The 16,664-nt window shown below is 57.7% G+C and overlaps 1 protein-coding gene across 11 annotated transcripts in view; it reads right to left on the bottom strand.

Moving 5' to 3' along the window:
* Positions 1-7,491: 7,491 nt before the first annotated feature.
* RERE (arginine-glutamic acid dipeptide repeats) overlaps positions 7,492-16,664 on the bottom strand; it is a 476,263-nt gene continuing 467,090 nt past the window's right edge. For 10 of the 11 annotated variants that reach the window (XM_033228494.1, XM_033228492.1, XM_033228496.1 and 7 more), the window contains 6 exons: positions 15,208-16,586; positions 14,860-15,082; positions 13,293-14,013; positions 11,254-11,400; positions 10,559-10,739; positions 7,492-10,235 (listed from right to left, as the gene is read on the bottom strand). In XM_033228494.1, coding sequence (XP_033084385.1) covers positions 10,202-10,235; positions 10,559-10,739; positions 11,254-11,400; positions 13,293-14,013; positions 14,860-15,082; positions 15,208-16,586 — 2,685 coding nt within the window. In that variant the 3' untranslated portion in view covers positions 7,492-10,201. The remainder of the gene's footprint in view (positions 10,236-10,558; positions 10,740-11,253; positions 11,401-13,292; positions 14,014-14,859; positions 15,083-15,207; positions 16,587-16,664) is intronic. The other variant, XM_033228495.1, reaches the window with a different exon arrangement.

The raw sequence follows: 16,664 nt of genomic DNA, 5'->3' as shown, positions 1-16,664 counted from the left end.
TCAATCATGCTGAGGTACAGAGAGCCTGGTCTAACTGGACCATACATTCTGTACATTGCATCCCAGGGTAGAGTCAGAGCACACAGGTCTTTTGGATCAGAATGCCTCATATTCATTCACTTGTCCATTCATCCATTTATTCTCTCATCCATTCATTCATCTACCCATCCACATATCCACCCATCCACATAACCATCCATCCACTCATCCAAATATCCACCCATCCAAATATCCACTCATCCATATATCCATCCATCCACATATCCACCCATCTACCCATCCAAATATCCACTCATCCATATATCCATCCATCCACACATCTACTCATCTACCCATCCACATGACCATCCATCCACTCATCCAACTATTATCCACCTATCCGAATATCCACTCACCCATATATCCATCCATCTACATGTTCACCCATCCACCCATCCAAATATCCACTTCTCCATGTATCCATCCATCCATCCATCCATCCATCCATCCTCTTATCCACTCATCCACCCTCCAGATATCCAGCGAGTGCCTGGGTGTGACAGACAGTGGTTGGCCCAGGAATCCAGCTGTGAGTGTCCACTCTGCCCTGCTGGAACTGATGTGAGAGGAAGGGAGACACGTTGCTCGCTGAGGCTCCATGTAGCGCAAGTGCAAGTGCAGGGAAGGAGGACGGGGCAGCAGTGGCGTGCTGGGTGGCCTCACTAGTGAGGTGCCGTTTGAGCAGTGCCCTGATGAAGCCAAGGAGTGATCTCCGAGGTGAGCACTTGTTTCACAGGTTCGAGGGAGCACAGACACCAAGATGCTTGGATTGTAAAATTCCAAAAGTTGGAATCTCAAGGAGGTTGGAGCCGACGTGGCTGGTCAGCACCCATCCTGCCCTTTGACTCCACAGGCAGGGACTAGGGGCTGGAGGGTGAGGTTCGGGTCATTCTTCCCCCTCCATCCACCAAGGGTTCATTCCACAGATGGACCTCATGTGCCTGCTGCGCGCAGGTGTTGCTGAGCCTGGGTCTGCCCGGGCCATGCCCACTGCCTCCCAGTGTCCCTTTATGGACCTGGCAAAGCTCTCGTGAGTGTGGCAGTCCCTCGCCATCTGGCCTCTGACCATCTTCCATCACCTGACCCCGCGAGTTCACTGAAGCCCCTTCCCAGAGGCCTGGGAGGGCTCCTCCCTGCATGGTAATTAATGGCCACGAGGGGTCACAGCCAGGTCCCTGTTGTCGCCAAGCTGGGTCTGGCCTGGGATTGTGCAGCCCCCAGTTCCCTCACTGCATGGTCCCTGTGTTCTGGGGACATAGAAGACATCCCTGACCACAAATCCAAAACAAACGACAGGGGACCTGGGGCCTGTTGCCAGCCTGGGGGGAGTCTGGGGTTTCTGATAGTGTCTTATCATCTTGCTGTGACCAGTTAGGGCCAGTCAGAAAGGCTACCTCCCCACCTGGGCCACAGCCTCCCTCCCAACCACAGCCTCCCCACCTTGGTGATGACCTTCCCACGCGAGCTCCAGCCTCCCCCATGGGCCGTAGCCTTCTTCAGTGCCACTGCCTGCTGCCTCCTGGAGCCCCACCGCTCCTCTCTGCACCTCTGCCGGACTCCTGGCCTCCTGTCTACCCTCACATCCATCTTCCATCCTGAAGCTGGGGGGCTATAAGCACAGGCCTGAGCCCATCCCCTCTTCCAGTCTTCCATGACACCCACCCTGGCTCCCCAGAGCCTAAGGAATCAGGTGGAAATTCCTCCCGCCAAACGGAGCCCAGCCCATCTTCCTGAGCCGGCCACCCGCCATGTTGCCAGCCCCCTGTACTACAGGCACAGAACCCTTGCGGGCCGCAATTGGTGTCTGTGTTTAGGATCTTCCTGCAGGCCAAGTCCGCCTCTTCTCTGCCGATCAATATCTGATTCATCCATGTAGACCTGCCTGAAATGCCACCTCCTCCGCTCAGTCCATCCTGGTTGGAGCCAGCGATTCTTTCCCTGTGCTTTCATGTGATGCTGCTTTACCCTTCATGGTCATGAGTTCAGCGAGGTGGGTCTCATGGTCCCTGATACACGCATAGCTGAAGCACAGAGAGGTTTAGTGGCTTTTCAAAGTCACACAGCTCCATTGGGCCTCCATGGACCTGGGCCCTGTTAGTCCCATGCTTTTCCTGGAACTGCAGACTTATCCTCCCCACATTTATGTTGCTTGGAAGAGCTTCAGACTTTCTAGAAATTGTGGTGTTGGGTGGCTGTCCTCTGGTCTGGGCTGTCTTTGCCAAGAACTGGTCAAAATGAAGAATAAGGGGCTTCTCTCTTACTCTTGGCTTGTCAAATCCTAGGCCCTCTTCCTAGAACTTTCTAACAAAACAGACTGCCTCTCTTTTCTGAGAACCTGCCCTGCCTCCTGAACTGCGGGGGTACTGCCTTCAGCCTGGGTCCAAAAAGCTGCCCTTGACCTTCAGGTCTGTTCCTAGCAGATGGCAGTGGGGGCAGTCACTGGCTCCAAACCACAAGGCCTGGGACTCACTGAGAGCCACATTCGTTTGACTTCCACATCTCAGAGAGGATTTCTCTCTACTTAAAAATCAAGCTGTGGGCCGGGCGCAGTGGCTCACGCCTGTAATCCCAGCACTTTAGAAGGCCGAGGTGGGTGGATCATGAGGTCAGGAGATTGAGACCATCCTGGCTAACACGGTGACATCCCATCTCTACTACAAATACAAAAAATCAGCTGCGCGTGGTGGTGTGCACCTGTAGTCCCAGCTACTTGGGAGGCTGAGACGGGAGAATCACTCAAACCCAGCAGCGGAGGTTGCCGGGAGCTGAGATCGCGCCACTGCACTCCAGCCTGGGCAACAGAGTGAGACTCTGTCTAAAAAATATATATATAAATAAAATTTAAAAAAAATTCAAGCTGTGATGATGAGGGTAGTCCCCACTGCTTGCTGTTTGCGAAGTCCTCACTATGCTCGTGGTCGCGTGTGAATGAATCTTAATCTATTCTCCGACCTTGCTGGGAAGGAGGCATCATTCCTGCATTTGACAGACCTGGATTCTGAGACAAGCACACCCACTACCTGGCCCAGGTCACAACCGGGTGGAGTTTGAGCCCAGAGAGTCTGAGTCCAGCCTCATGCCGCTGAGTGCCTCAGGAGCACTGTGAGCCGGCCGAGCCCCTGAGGGCGGGCAGCTTCCTTCCCTGTGTCCTGGATACTGTGCTGCTGCAGGGAGGCCTTGGGCTCGCTCCCCAGAGAGCTCAGCTTGGAAGGAGCTTCTCATCCCATTCAGAGGTGAGGGGACAGCGGGAGAAGGCCTCTCGCTTTATCGGCCAGCGCTCCGTAAGACTCACGCTTCTCAGGCCACTCAGAACCAAAACTGCGCCACCAAGATCTGAAGCCATTCCTGACTTTCTTGTCAGCAAACTTGGAAAGTGGCTCCCATTCCTTGATGCCACTCAGAACTGCCATCGAGTGCTGCCCACAGCACTTAGCATGGAAACGGAACATCATCAAAGGAATTGCCCTAGAAGTCATCGCCTCCCTGGGTTTTGTGTTTCTACCTCCCTAGGCTGTTGGGCTAACCCTGGACCATTCCCTTGGGAACCAGGACAGGGTAAGGTGGCATTCCCATACTCACCAGGCTGGGCTACAGGTTTCTGGGGGAACAGAGGTGGTTTCCCTGGAATATGCAAGAACTGACAATTGCCTGGGCCCCCGGCAGTCGGGCGGTCCCGGCCCTCCCTGCACTCGCTTGGAGTGTGTCTGCAGAATCCACTCGGGCGCGTGGCATGTGACGTGTCATCTTCAGCAGGGAGCGGGTGGAGGGCATCCGAAGAGGGAAGGAGCAGGTGTCTGGAACTGGTACTTTCATGGCACACAAGGACCCCCAGCAACTGCTCAGGGGGCTTTTCGGGGAGTGGAGGCATGGTTATGGGAGTCGTGATTCTTGGAAGTCATCCACTGCTGATGCCATCCTGGGATTCTCTTCTACACAAGAAACATTGAGTTCCTACCGGGTACCTCCCAAGCCCTGGGGGATGCAGCGGAGAACAGAAGAAACCTCCTGTTCTCTAGACAAGGCCTTTGCCCTCATTCTCACAGCCGTGCCGCCTTGCCTACCTGCCCACAGCCATCAGCCTCACCTGCCCACACTCAGCCCCCTCTTCCCAGCCGTCTCTACACCCTGCTCTGCTGGGGCCTGTCCAGTCGCCCCTTGATCTCTGACCCACCCGTCTGGCCGCCTGCCTCCAGGAAACGTCGAATCTCTTACACAATGCTCACTGTCAAACCCTCCAGCCTTCCCCACCATCGCCAGGGGGCCTTGGCTCGCCCCTCCCGCGAGGGCTGCAGGTCTTGTGGTGGCCGCAGGCCCAGGGAAAGCATCTGGGCCTTGTAACGACTGCCACCTGGTGGCCAGGACGGGAACGGACTCTTTTGACGGCTGCCCAGCAGCAGGGTCCAAGGGGATGGACGGGGCTGGGTGGTCAGGTGCCCAGAAAACAGTGGGATAGGCAAGAAATGGCCTCAGGAATCCTCTCTGGGACAACTAAAAGGTGCCCTAAAGGCCTGTTTTTAATCAAATTTACTCCAATGGATACTCAAACCCTAGGGGTTCACCAAAGCCGATCCCCCAAGCCCAATTCCCCATTTCTAAGATGATGTCAACCAGGGCTGGGGTGAAGAGAGGCTGCAGGGCCCACATGGCAGGCACAGTCAGGAGAATGTGAAGGGAGGGTCTCTAGGTGCCCAGCAGAGGCATCCCTGGGATGCCTTCCTAAGTCAACCCAAAAGGTCCTTCTATCTGGTCCTTCACACCTACTTCCCAACAGCACATCTGGACTGGCAGCAAGGAACCTTGCTCTGCAGGGCCCGCCCGCCCATCCGTCCATCCAGCAGGACCCATCCATCCATCCAATATCTACAGAGCAAGGGCCTTCCACACAGAACTTGATTCATTAAGAAGGGAGCCTGTGCACACACAGAGCTGGGCTGCGGGAGATAGAGCGGGACTTCTGCAGTCTGGGTCCCTAAGGTGCCAAAAGGAAACAATGACCACTCTTGGCAAAGGCAGCCACTGGAGAAGCCACCTTGGAGGAGCAGAGAACCAGGGCCCAGAACTTGAGTTGCCAAGGATTCCAGGGCAGCTAGGAACGCAGCAGGGATTCAGGGAAAGGACCTGAGATACCGAGACTGCCACAGGCCGACAATGCCGCCTCCAAGAGGACCCGGTGAGGGATCCGTGGCTGGAGCTCATCAGGGACTGAGCAGGAGGCTGTTCCTGAACTCCTGGGGATCCACAATGGATGCCAGCTCCGGCCAGGCCCCGCCTTCCAATGGGAGGTCCAGGAACCTCACGAACCAGAAAGGACTGGCTTCATCCTGCAGCCACGTCAGTCCAGCTGGATGAGCAAGTGCACGGCTGCCTCCCCTGGCTGGCTCATCTGGCAGACCTTCCCTAGGAGAAGGCAGGGAGGCCGAGGACCCCGCTGTTCCTGGGTCTCCACTGGGCAGCAGGAAGGACCCCAGGGGTCCAGTGCAAGACAGACTTTTCCACTGGTCTTGGGGCCTGGCAGCTGCATCCCCCGTGTCTGGGTAGCTGGTTCTGATTTCAAAGCTCTGAGTTCAGATATGTACCCTGGCCTTCTGGGCTGCTCAGGTGAGGCTGACAGTGGTCACTGGTCTGTGCTGGCCCCCAGCCACACTGCCCTGGGTCTCACCGCGTTGTCAGGCTGGGACTAGTGAGGGCTCTTAGCTCAGATGAGGGGTCCTCATGTCTCCTCAGTTTCCACACAGAAGGGCTCTGGCCCTGACCACCTCCGCCACCATTCACCAGCTGATCACATCCACAATTGTACAGCTCACCAGTGCTGATTTTTGAGGGCCTGGAAGCTTGCAATCCCGTGTGTGTGCGGGAGGCCACTGCTGATCTCTCCACGGTGCATCCTTGCCCTTCAGATACGTGATCTTGTCTTACCCAGGTGAGGCCTAAGTGAGGTCTCCCCTCCCTAGACTTACCGTGGACACTTATCAACCATGCAGCCATACACCCTGCGGCACATCTACACTGTGCTGAGGCCCTGGGACTTACACCATGCCCTGCAAAGTGCCATCTCCCTAGCCCACCTGCAGTGGAACCAGCGGGGCTGCTGAGCCACCATGTCCAAGCTGAGGATGCATTTCCAGGAACAAAGCGGCAGAGGGCACGCCTTGGGGCAGCAAGAGGCGAGGGCCTAGCTTGGGGGTGCTGCTGGGGGACAGCACCATATCCCTCCACCCCGTCCACCCAGCAGATGCCTGGTTAGCATTCCCAGCCCTCTTCCTCACATGCGTGCATGGCAGAGTGGTGACAATGGCCACAGCTGTTCATGCCTGAGAAGCTGCCTAGCTCTGATGAGGCCTTGTAGCATCCACCTACTATCTACTCAAGACGCTTGGGTCCAATCATTCGACCACCCTGAAATCTCCACTTCACAGACCTGTACCTGCTAAACACAGCAGCTTCCTAAGGGGCAGTCCCAGAGACCCACAAAGACAGCACCTGGAGTCCAGCCTCTCCCAGCCACCCCAGTGCCATCCTCTCACTCAAGACCTGGACTGAGAGCCACCTGGGGCTCCCGTGGCTGGCCTGTAGGCCCATCCCTGTGCCCCGGTCAGCTATGATGCTGAGCAGGACCCCTGCTGTTCGCCTCGAGGACCGTCACTGCGTGTGCCACTCGGGTCCTTGCATGGCAATGCTTTCTCAGATCCTGAGTGAGGCAGTGCCTGGTGTCTGCGGCTCCCCAAGTCTTTACCACGTGGCGGATCCTGCCTGGTTTGAGGGCAGTTTACCGACAGCTTTCTGGGCTGTTCTCTTCCCATGTCCCAAAACATCTAGAAACTCATGGCCCTATCCCAGATGACAAGGGGTGGACATACTTCCGGGGACAATCCTGAGGCTTCAGGAAAATGCCCTCGACAGGTTCTTAAGCCACAGCGCAGATTCCAACAATGCCTGCCCGTGTGGCCATGTCCACATGCTGCAGGCTGCCTGCTGCCCCTTTGGAAGGTCAGAGCCCCTTAGGACTGGGATACATCTGCCACCTGAGCGCGACTCTAGAGCTGGGCAGGAGGGTGGGGTGCGGGGGCACCGGCAGGCCTTGGGGAGAGAGAGATGAGGGCGGCTCTGACGTCTCCTGAGCAGGGAGGCTGCCACACGCCCATAAACGCTGGCAACGTCCACAGATTAGAGGTGTGGGGTCAATGGCGAGGGGTAGGGGAAGATGCTTTTAGTCCCAGTGCCAATGCCTGCTTAGGGCCCATCCCGCTGCTTGGGGAGCCTCCACAGAAAGATGGCACCCTCACCAGGGAAAGCCTCTTCCCAGACAGAGGATGTTTCTGGAAGCCACTCAAACAGGGTCCCGAGCAGCAGGGAAGAGCCGACTCTCCCTCTGCTCCTTCCCCACCTGGGGCAACAGCCAGGATCCCTGCCCACTCTCCAGGAATGAGACAGTGCATGGGAGACACCCAGGGGTTGTAGTGTAGCTTGGTTTTATTTATGTCCACAAATATTTCAAAAAAATTACAAAATACTCAAATGGAGAGAACACAGAAGTCACGATTTCTGGGTGTCTACTGTTCACACTGTGTTATCTCACGGCGAACTACTCATATATACATTTAGCTTCAAGATATATAGAAACGTAGCAAATCCGAGTGTGCATTCTGCCTCTGCCGCAGTGGAGTGAAGCTCAACCTCGTGGACACTGAACAAGATACGGACACACACAGAGGAGCCAAATCAAACCCCGAACAAAGGGAGGAAAATCTGAAGGAAACCAAGTGGTTGGGCTTCAAAGACACCGTGAAGGTCAGGGCCTCCTAAACAAACTGTAGCTGACCAGGTGAGGGTGCAGGTCGAGGGTTTTTAGATGGAAGAATCTCAGTGCTTCGCCTTGGGATACGGGGAGAAAAGCAAACCTAACGAGAACACCTTCAGACAGTTTTCAAGCACAGACCTCAGAGGACTCGACTCTTCATTCTTTGGAAAAACGGATGACAGAGGAGGAGATAAAGAAGGTTTCACTGAACGGTAGATGTTGTGTTCTACCAAACAGACAGACAGAAAACCCAAAAGCCGAGAAGGTGGGGGCCTGGACGCAGGAGTCTGGCAGCCCAGCAGGAAGTGGCCTCACTCAGAGCCATGGGAACAAGCCCGCCGTGAGAGCCTGTCCCCACCCCAGGAGGAGACAAGCCTCCAAGCCAATGTGGTCTGAAGTCCCAGGACAGAAGGTGAAATGTGAGCTTTCCTCCCCGCTAAGAAACTAAAGTTAAGGCAGAAATGGAATGCGAGAAAAACGGAAGGAAAAAAAAAACCTAGAAACATTTTCAACAGACAAAACAATCCTATCCCAACTGAAACCAAACATGGTTTTTAAAAGAAACGGGAAATGCCCCTATTTGACTCCAGAACCTGAATCTGAGCTAGTATCTGCTCGTTTCTGGATCAAACTATCAGCCTCTCTTCCTGCTCCCTCTGCAGCCTGGGTCCTAGGTGGCCGTTGTGTCCTCTGACCCAGTGTGGTCTCTTTTTGTCCTACAATTCTTGGGATGGGACCAGCACAAATGGCAGAAGAGCTGTCAAGTGTCTGAGAGAAAAAGATCGGAAGAGGACATGTCCTGGCAGGAAGCAGGGCTGACAGAGGGGAGACAACCCCAAAGAGCCTGCACTCAGCCTGGGAGAAAGTGCATTACGGCTGCACCCTGGAAAGGAGGGCAGGCTCTCTCCAGGACTGTTCTGCTCAGAAGGGCCTGGCCTCCTAAGAAGCGGCCCCCACAAAGCCAGCTTTCTGACTGCACATTCGTGGGTGGGACTCCAGTTCCCACTTCCAGGATGAAGAGTGGGACTCACACGGTTTATCAGTGCGGGGTGAGGTCACCATGCAGACCTCCTCCTAGGGTAAAATACAGACTGCCCCCAACACCTGGCTTAACTCAGGATCTCCCTGGCTCAAAAGTGGCCTCAGTCTGTGGCAAGAATGACGGGGCCGTCCTCATCACAACATCCAAATGACAATGAGCACGAGAGGGCAGCCTTCTAGTAGATCCCTTTGGCAGGCATACGCCCTGAGTTGCTCGTGTGCTGAGTTATTTGTATGGAATCATTTTCTTGAATTTCTTAGATGATGAAACTTTTGGAATATTAAAAAAGACATTCATCCAGAACAATCAAGTGTGTGTACATAGAAATCTAGAAGGAAATCTACAATGGACACAGGCCCATGCGCTTTCCATCCCGTGGAAACAGAACGGTGACACCGGAGAACAGAAAGTGAACATTCACCTCCTGCACTCCCTGTGCAAAATGGAAGAGGTCTGATGGAGCAGAAGTCTGCGCTGCTGGCAGAGCACAGGCTAGGAGCAGACACAAGTGAAACGCAAGGCAGCAAAACAGAGTCTGTACCATCGTCCCTGCAAACCCTGGATGCTCGCTGCTGTGACCAGGCCTCGGCCCAAGCCTCTCTGTCCATGTGGAACGCCCCTTTGCTCCCTTTAATTAAAGGGATAATTATATATAACTTTTTATTAAAAAATCAACTCTGTATTCTGTCAATAGTTGGTAGGAATTCACAATGAGTGACATGGCTGGAAAAAATAGATCACAATAGTAGTTTATGGAAGAAAAAAAAGGCTGTTCTAAAATTATTTATTTACAGACGTAAAAAGCCATGCTGCAGAACTTTCTCAAATTATGAAGATTTCCTACAATGTATTAAAATAAAAGATTTTTTTTTAAAAATTATAGCTCTTGGATTCCAAATTCCTATGCCACCGATCTGCAAGCCTCGTGGGCTCTGGAGCACTCGTGGCGGAGTGTGTCAGTGTGTCTGCACGCACAGTGAAGGGTGTGAACTGGATTCTAGCACCTACTGAGAAATCAAGGAAAAGAAAACTAAAGCCAAACCCCAAGATTGCAGGGAAGCTTTCTGGATGTTCAGTCCAGTCCAGGACTCACTAAGTTTCTGGGGGACTGTCATGCAGGGAGATCCAAACCAGTCTCGGGAAATCCTCTCGACAAACGAACACTATTATGTGGATACATTTTTAGTTGTGGGTTTTTAAATATATAAAGAAATCTTTAGAAGATATTCTTTTTGCTTTTGCAGCTCCTATTGTATGTAAAAAGTCCTGTTTCTTCCCCCAAGAACTGGGGTTTCCACAGCCAGCGTTAACAAATAAATAACTTATAACTGCTTGTCACCTTCTTTCTTCAGTCGACTGGAAAGACAAAACAGGAAAGCATATTTAGTCTCAGGCCTAGGCAGGCAGTCAGGCAGGCTGGGGGCAACCCCAAAGGCAATAGCCAGGCAATCCAACCCCAAGCCTGCAGCCTCCTGTGTAGCTGACCTACCCTCCCAACACCTCCCTTTCTCTGCTTCTCCCATCACCGTGGTTCCGCCATGTCCCCTCTAAGGCCCAGCAGGCCGAGGGGGAGGAGCCTGGCCCTGGGCACTGCGGGAGAAGCACCGTGGGCACATGGGGGGTCTGGTGGGAGCCTGGGCTCAGATCCCCCTCCACTCCCTCCCAGCACCCCGCCTCACCTGTAATAATCTTCCTGACTTGGTAGGTGGCCACCATGCATGTGGGGATGTCCATGCAGCCACTGCTGCTCCATGGCCAGTCTCTGCAGCTCAGCCGACTGGGCGTGCATGGCCTGCAGCTGGTGGGCTGCTGACATGGGGGGTGGGATGGCCCCAGGCAGGTCTCGGGGATAGGGGGTGCCTGCCAAACACAAAACAACCTGCGCTACAGAAATAGCCAGAGGACTGGCCAAGACCGGGGCAGCACAGGAACAGCAAACGGCAAGGAGCACAGGAGAAGGGCCAGCATGGACACAGGAGCCAGCCCCTCCCAGACTCTGCAGACAGCCGGAAGGCAGAGCCTCCGGGGAGGCAGGAGGTACCCTTGGGAGCCTCTGCCTGGACCCTTCTGGCCCCTCCTCCACATGCTCCAGGCCTCAGCCCAAGTGCTTCTCCTTCAGAGACCTGCTATGAGCCCCTCTGCTATTTTCACTGGTCCTGCAGTCCTGGCTCTTAGCAAGGCTGATGCATTTATGACCCTCTACCCCAGGCAGCCCCCAGAGTGCAGGAGGCTTATTTCCCCCATGGGCCCGCTGCATGCAGGGGGAAAGAACCTGCCTGCTCAACGCATGAATGAATGAATGAATGAAGACAGCAGACCAGACCCCAACCCAACTCACACGGCCTCCCCGCCCCTCCTAGAGGGGAAGTCTTACCGAAAACTGGATGGCGAAGCATCTCGTGCTCGTGAGGGGGCTGTCCAAGCAGAGGGTTGGGGAGAGTGCCAGGCGGGTAGGGGAAGCGAGCCAGGTGGGGGCCAGCAGTCAGGGGGTCGACCAGCGGGTGAACGGGGCCTGCTGAACCTAAAGAAAGGGCAAAAGGCCAGATGGAGGCGGCGCGCGGCTCTTCAATGTTTGTCCCCCTTGGCTGGAATGGCCGATGACTTCCTCCTAGCCCAAGCTGGCTCCGGGTCACCGGGGCCGGACGCACCACCTGGTTGCAGGTGGCCCTGCCCTAAAGTGGCTGCTTCCATCTTCAACAACAGCTCCAGAGGCGGAGAGAAGTGATGAGCCCACCGCTGATGCAGGTACTTCCTCGTCCCCTTGTGCAGCGCCCCCAACAGGCAAGCCTAGTCCAGTTTGGTCAAGGATCCGGGATCAGCAGGGTCCCTCTCGTCAGCCACCTGGGCCTGCCCTCTGCCTGTCAGGTCACAGGAGCAGACAGCCTTGCCCCAGCAGGTGTTGGGCTGGCACCCCCTGCCAAGGGCTGTCTCCCTGCCTTTCACTCGCAGAACCCAAAGGAGGCCAGCAGAGCGAGTGGCACAGAATGGGGACCCGGCGGCCTGGCACTGCCCTCTCTTCTCTGCTGGCACTAAATCTTGCGTCTCTCCCTTCAGAACGCTGCCTTGATCTGACCTCACCACACCACCTCCTGCCCTCACCTCCTATCCCCCAGCTCCAGCCAACACAAGCGCTGGCAGGGATTTCAGGGTTGCCACCTCCAGCCATGCTGCCCGGGGGTCCCTGGAAGGTTAGGAGCCCCCCTCGGCCTCTGTGGCTGCTCTCGCCACTGTTTCCCACAGCTTGCCCTTTCACCTCCTCAGCGGGCCTCTCCTGACAGCCTTCTCAAAACTGCCACACTGCCCCTGCCCCCAGCTCTCCCGATTCCCTCTTCTGGATTTATTTTCTTCCAGAACGTGCACTTTCCACCTCTCACAACCTGGCACACATCTTTCAACTATCTCCCCAAACTGGAAGGTAAATGTGGACAGGGGTTCTGCCAGCACCTACAACTGCCTGGCACATCCCAGGGGTTCAGTAAACACTTGCTGAATGAATGATGCATGAACGAGCAAATGACTACCTGTCCTCAACACTGGTTAGACCAAGGCTTGTAAGGTCTACACCAGGTGCCAACAGAGCTTCAGATATGAGGATGGCAATGGTGAGTGCTCTCCCATGCCAGGACTGGGTACAGGGGCAGGGGAGGCGCCTGGTGCCTCCAAGCAAGGTGGCTCCCCGCCCTCCCTCTGGGCCCTGGCCTCTCAGTCATCCTGCCCCACACTGGAGGGTGGCTGGTGAGGAGGCCCCCACACAGGCTGTACCACGGGACCTGTACTCCAAGTCCCATGGAGCGGTGAACCTGCCTCCTTCTAGCACAGTAGCCCCCCTCCTGCGCCATCTCACCCCTGCCTCAGAGCAGCCTCCCCACAGCTGGTGAATGAGCAGCCTTCAGGAGCTCCTACTCCCAGGGTGGATAGGACTGGGCAGCCCTGGCCAGGTGGGTCAGCTCGGAGAACTCAGCCAAAGCCAGCAGGAGGCCTGCCCAGCCTCGCTCCTCAAGAGAAGAGGACTGTGCTTTTAATTCTCACCAAGTGACCCCTGAGTAGCACAGTGCCTCATCTGTAAGTTCCTTGGCTCCAAAGGCCACATAACACTGCTGTGCTGCCCTTACCCTGCCCCGTGGGCCTAGGCCATTTCCCTCCATCCCAGGCACAGGGCTGATAACACAGGCTTCACCCCTGTGTGCTGCAGCTGTCTGAGGCCCTGCAGTTCTGGAGAGCTGCGGGGCCAAGGAGAGACTGTGATACAGCAAAACCATGATGGTAGTGGATGCTGAGCTTTTCTAAGATCTGCCAAGAATGAGGAATCTGTTCAGAAAAGAACACTTTCTGCTCCTGGATGGTGACTGTCACTCATCAGGCTCTGCAACCCTCCCCGTGCCTCTGTCCCACCTGCCACGCTGGGGCACACACCTTGGTGGAGGGGGTCCTGCTGGTGGAGGTGGAGGTGGGAGTGAATGTGTGAGTGCTGGTGATGGTGTGGAGTCACGTTGAACATCTGCAGTCGGGCCAGGGGGTCGCTGGTCAGCGACGCCATGCGCTCTGCGTGGATACGCTCGGCTGCCAGTCTGTCAGGGTAGCTCATCTCGGGCCGCAGCTGGGGGCCCGCCAGGGCCAGTCTCTCCCTCTCCAAGGGGTTCAGGCCCGGGTGGAAAGAAGCAAAAGGGTGGGGCCCGGCCGTCGGGGGGATGGTGAGGGCGCTGTGCCGGGCAAAGTGCTCCATGGGGTTGGCGGCTGGGTGCAGGGGGTCCAGCTCTGGGGGCTTCACCTCGAAGCCCGGCTTCATCCTCTCCCGCAGCTCTCGCTCCCGGATCTCCCGCTCTCGGATCTCCCGCTCCCGGAGCTCCCGCTCGCGGATGGTGGGGTCGACGTTGTAGAGGCCAGGCATGTGGTAGGCCAGCAGGGGGTCCGTGGGGTTAAGGGGCATGTAGAAGGGGTGGTTGCGGTTGGTGGGCGACATGACATGGGGCCGGGCGTACTCGCTCAGAGTCCGAAGAGCAGGTGTGTCAGGCCCGATGTAGGGGGGCACGGCAGCAATGGTGGTTGGTGGTGGCTCGAAGGATGGCCGCATGTGGCCAGGACCACTGAGCTGGGGGTCACTGAGACGACCTTCATGCGCTGAGCTAGATGCCTTCTGCGGAAGGAGAAGAAAACGTGAGGGTCCCCAGAGCGCCTGGGGTCTCCGCTTGGCCCACAATGCGGAGGTGGACCTGGTCCTGCTCCTGGCCTGCTCTGCTCTGACAGGCCACCCTGGTCCCTCCACGGAGACCCGGCCCTGGCCTTGGCCTGACACCAGGATGCAGTCCAGGCCCTGCAGGGTCGGGCTCATCTGTGCCCGCAGCTCCCCTCAGGCCCAGATGGGAGTGTGGCCCTGTGAGACAAAGCTCATGCGTGAGGTGTCTACGTGTGAGGGTGTGTCTGGCAGTGACAGCCAGGGGGCACGGGTGAGTGGGCCCAGCAGGCCAGGAACCTCACCGGGAGCCCCTCATGCCACCTCCTGGGTTGGCTGCCCTCTCCTCCCCACGACAGCAGAGAGCTGGCCACTACCACAACGCCCAGCCCATGAGGCGGCCACAAGGCAGGACAGCTGGAGAGGCCCCTCGAGGCCTGGTTACTGCCTGAGTGCTCGGGTCTTCTCTCAGGGCACCCCTTGTGCTTCTCCCTGGCTCCTTCAAATTACTTAGAAGTTAGGAACCCAAAGGCTACAGGGGAAGGACAGGCCCTTTCCTCGAAGGCCCTCAGGCAGGAGGATGCCCAGTTACTGCTGGGAGTCAGCCTAGACCTGCCATACGCAGTTACCCCGGCAGCTTGGGACGTGCAGCCCCCGTCAGGCGTGGAGAGAGGGTGTAAATAGCACCCAACCCTCTAGCTGCCAGGAGGCGGAGTCAGGCAGCCAAGGGCAGTGCTGGGTGGCCCAGCGTGGCTCCCAGGCGCAGGACGGACCAGCACCCCCCTCACACCTCGCCAACCCTGGACTCACAGCTGCCCGCTCTGCCTCGCGCTCCCGCTCTCGCTCCCGCTCCCGCTCCTTCTCCTTTTCCTTCTCCCGCTCTCGTTCCTCTCGGGCTTTCTGCTCAGCCTCGCGCTTGGCTTTCTCAATGGCCTCCTCCCTCTTTTTGGCCAGCTTGGACCCGGCCAGAGGCATGAAGTACAGGTCTGTCCGTGCACACGAGTTGTAGCCCCGGTCCAGGTGTTTGTAGAACCTGAGAAAAGCCACAGATCTTGCTGGGAGCTCCTGCCAAAACCCACCCTGTCCCTCCCTCCCACAAGAACTTGCCCCCACCAGCCCACCTGTGCCTGACCTGTCCCGGAGCTCTAGGAAGCTTACCTAGCTGACTGGCTGGCGTGGCTGGGGGTGTCCACCACAGTGGGCTCAGGGGACGGGCTCCTTGGTGGGGGAGGGGGGCTCTCAGGCTCCTCAGCGTCGTCCAGAGCCTCCTCCTTGATCTGGACCGTGGGGAGTGGGCAGGATGACCCCCCTGCTATGCTGCCTCCTGAAGCCACCGCAGCAGAACAGGGTGGCTGGGCCGAGGTGCCAGGTCCCGCCGGTGGGGTCGAGGTGGAGGGGCAGGTCGGAGGGGTGATGGGAGGAGGGCCTCCAGGGACAAAGGGGTGCTGAGCAAATGGGGGTTGGGGGGCCACCTGGTGGAGGCCTGTAGGGGGGTGGGAGGCAGGAGGCGGGGGCAGGTTCTGGCTCTGGGTCAGCCCGGGGGGCTGCGCAGGTGAGGAGGGCAACGGCTGGCTCTGAGGCATGAGCTGCAGGGGTGGGGGGTGAGCCGACGGGGGATGGTGTGTGGACAGGGAGCTCAGGGGCTTCAGGGCTGGAGGGGGCGGCAGGTTGGCATTCATGGAGAAGGGCGAGGGCCCTGAGAGGTGGGGAGGGTGCTTGTGGGCCTGTGGCGCCGGCAGCTGGGGGATGGGAGTGGTAGGCGGGGGCTTGATGTGGGGCATGGCCAAGGGTGCTGGCGGCAGGGGCTGCTCCCGTGGAGGCTGTTGGGACTGCAGTGCCGACTGAGAGGCTGGCAGCTGCAGGGAGGTGTGAGGGTGCGCTGCTGCTGGGGAGGCTCCCAGAGGGGCCTGGCCTTGGGAGGCCTGGGGAGGGAGGCCAAAGGGCTGTGGGGGGCCTGGGTGCTGCAGCAGGGGCCCAGTCTGCAGACTGTGAGGGCCAGGTGGGCCCTGACCGTGCAGGGTGGGCTGGACATGAGAGGGTGCAGAGGGCTGGCCTGTCGACCCAGTCAGAGGCTGCAGAGGGGGGTGCGGTGAGGGATGTGGCGGGGGATGCGGCGAAGACGGCCGCTGGGGGTGCAGGGCCGGTGCCTGTTGGATGTGGGTGTGCGGAACAGCTGCTGTGGGAGCCTGTGGCTGGTTAGGGGCCTGGGAGGCCGTGGGGGAGCCCTGCGGGGGAACTGCAGTGGCAGAGGGCGTGGGCCCTGGCGCAGGCAGCTGAGGGGTCCCTGGAGGAGCTGAGGAGGGAGCTGGGGTGACCCCAGTGGGAGCCTGCAAGGCTGGGGGCTGGGCCTGCAGCATCTGCTGCTGGGCTGACGAGTCCGAGTCACTCTCATTGTCCTGGGGGCTGGGGATGCTCGGGGACGTGCTGCGATTGTCCTGGTCGATGTCTTTGGGGTCACTGCTACCCTCATCGTTGACGCTGCGACTGTCTGAACTCTCTCCCTCACCTTCAGATGGCGAGTTGGGCCGGCTGATCTCCTGAAGTCAGAGACGGGAAGGATGGAAGTCCCAGGAGGGCAGAGCCCTGTCTGCCCTGCACCGCCAGCGCCAGACACA

Source organism: Trachypithecus francoisi, unplaced genomic scaffold (assembly GCF_009764315.1).
Source record: "Trachypithecus francoisi isolate TF-2019V2 unplaced genomic scaffold, Tfra_2.0 Lachesis_group12, whole genome shotgun sequence".
Lineage (NCBI taxonomy): Eukaryota > Metazoa > Chordata > Mammalia > Primates > Cercopithecidae > Trachypithecus > Trachypithecus francoisi.
Note: the sequence above shows the minus strand (reverse complement) of the source record. Positions and strands in the feature narration are given on the sequence as shown.